The 2,571-nt window shown below is 50.7% G+C and overlaps 1 protein-coding gene across 1 annotated transcript in view; it reads left to right on the forward strand.

Annotated features, from left to right (window-relative positions):
* The window catches only part of LOC135815019 (uncharacterized), a 9,276-nt gene extending 6,705 nt beyond the window's left edge, over positions 1-2,571 (forward strand). The window contains exons 8-9 of the mRNA XM_065328239.1: positions 515-690; positions 2,007-2,571. Of these exons, the coding sequence (XP_065184311.1) occupies positions 515-690; positions 2,007-2,553 (723 nt within the window). The 3' untranslated portion in view covers positions 2,554-2,571. The remainder of the gene's footprint in view (positions 1-514; positions 691-2,006) is intronic.

Consider the following 2,571-nt stretch of genomic DNA (forward strand, 5'->3'; position numbering starts at 1 on the left):
ACTTGTCAGCCCTTATTCTGCTTGTGGCGGGGGGGGGGGGGGGGGGTGGAGGGGAATACACAGACTCTCGCCATTTCGCCCACATTGTAGTACTTCAGGGGAGATGCAAATGTGTTCTGCACTATTGGGCATTTAGAGTCTTTGAACCATGATCATGTTTATGGTGCATGGTGGTCTTGAGCGTGATGACTTTTAAAGTATTATTATGTTGTTCACTGGTTTGAGGGAAAGACGCAAACAGGAAAAGTCTGAAGAGAAAATTGACTGTCACCGCCAGGACTCAAACCAGGGACCTTCGCTTGAGGCCAGCAATGCTCTAACCACTGAACTAAGGTGTAGCCGTCATCCCAGCAGAGACCGCTCAACATCCTCTTCTTGTATCTGTTGTTGGGGATACATGTATTTCTCATTCTCCTATGGATAGAGTAGTTCTGTCTAGGCACATGGTGTGAGTATGATTATGCATTGTGAAATGTTCTGATGCTCTTGTGTTGTGCTCCTAATGGCAACCCAGAACGGCAAGAAGGTTGCTTGTGGTACTGGTGACGGCACACTGCACATCTACTCTTGGTCGGAGTGGGGAGACATCAGCGACCGCTGTCGTCTCTACTCTGGTTGTGAATCCGTGGATGCATCTGTGACAGTCGGCGATCAACAGCTATGCATAGCTTGTGATGACGGCTCCATCCGGTAAGTACAGTAGCAGATGATGTATGCCTGCTTGTGTACTGTTGTTAGCGATGGACTGTCCTCGTTATCTGACTGTCTGAAAATGCAATGCCTCTTGCCTCTGTGTTAGTCAGGTGTGAAGTGTCCACACTATCGCTGCGACCGACTGGCTGGCTGGCTGGCTGACTGGCTTGTTGGCTGGCTGGCTGGCTGACTGGCTGGCTGGCTGACTGGCTGGCTGACTGGCTTAAAGGGGAAGTATACCCTGAAATCAAATTTTCACCAGTTGTAGTCTTCTGGGTGCTGAGTCGAATGGCCTTGGTCCGAGGAAGCTGCGACGCTCCCTTCCTACTTGAATCCCAATCGAACTCGCGCACTTCCACCGAAACTGGGTGACTGCGCCCTACTAGATGGGGATTTGTATGCAAAATGTCACTAAAAGCGCCATTTCGTTCTTATAAAAGCACGGATGACCGCGATTGGCCCATATGTTGTAGTCTTTTGGACGCTGAGTCGACTGGTTTTGGTCCGAAAAGGCTACGATGCAGCGTTCCTCCTTTATTCCCAATCGAACATGGTTGAACAAGCGGTCACGTGCTCCTGGGTGCCCAAATCACCTGGTCACCACGCCAGCAGGCGAGAACTTTCACACCAAGGTTCAACTCGAGTTCAACTCGAGTGACAGGACTGCACCCAAAAAAGGTCAAACAGGCTAGTAAGTTGTACCGTGCAGGCACGGTGACCAGGTGACTGGTGTACGCAGGAGCACGTGACCGCTTGTTCAACCATGTTCGATTGGGAATAAAGGAGGAACGCTACATCGCAGCCTTTTCGGACCAAAACCAGTCGACTCAGCGTCCAAAAGACTACAACATATGGGCCAATCGCGGTCATCCGTGCTTTTATAAGAACGAAATGGCGCTTTTAGTGACATTTTGCATACAAATCCCCATCTAGTAGGGCGCAGTCACCCAGTTTCGGTGGAAGTGCGCGAGTTCGATTGGGAATAAAGGAGGAAGGGAGCGTCTCAGCTTCCTCGGACCAAGACCATTCGACTCAGCACCCCGAAGACTACAACTGGTGAAAATTTGATTTTAGGGTATACTTCCCCTTTAACATACTAAAAGAAAAGCTTGGCTGTGAAAGTGACTAACTTCACACCCGATAACGACTAAACCTGTGTAGCAGCTTACGACAATAACATATCCTGCGAGGTGTGTGTTGCGACATTGTGTTGTTATAACCAGCTAGCACTCGGCATCCTCCATTGCTAGTACTTTGAGAGGTTGTGTCCCGTCTTCAAGTGCCTGTAATGCCTCTCCGTCTTCTGTCTTCAGGTTAGTTCAGCTGTACCCGAATAAGGTCCAGGGCATTGTCGGCCGGCATGTTGCTGGCGAGCCCATTGAACGTCTTGACCTTACGTATGATGGCCGCTACGTAGTCAGTACATCACTAGACGAGACCATTCGCCTCTGGGACATCCAGGAGTACATGGCATCAGTCGGGCAGAGCAGTGACTCAGATGATTCGGATGATTCAGATGATTCGGATGATGACGACGACGATGATAGCGATGATAGCGATGATGATTCTAGCTCTGTCGGAAATGGAGCATCCCGCAGCGGACCTGCAGCTGCTAAGAAGTCGAGGTCGTCCAACCCTGGCAGCCGTGGCCATGCTGCGGGTAAATCTAGTAGTGTTGATAGCGATGACAGTGGTACTAGCGATGATGCTGACGCAGATAGTGATGGGCCACGCAATGCTAAAGCTACTGCAGTCGCCCCTGGAAAGCGGAAAGCCGCGGCGAAGAAGCAACCAGCGCAGCAACCGGCAAAGCGCAAGAAGAAGCCTGCAGGCAAGGATGGGTTCTTTTCCGATCTATGAGCAATATGTGGCGCCCCC

The sequence above is a fragment of the Sycon ciliatum genome, chromosome 4 (assembly GCF_964019385.1).
Source record: "Sycon ciliatum chromosome 4, ocSycCili1.1, whole genome shotgun sequence".
Lineage (NCBI taxonomy): Eukaryota > Metazoa > Porifera > Calcarea > Leucosolenida > Sycettidae > Sycon > Sycon ciliatum.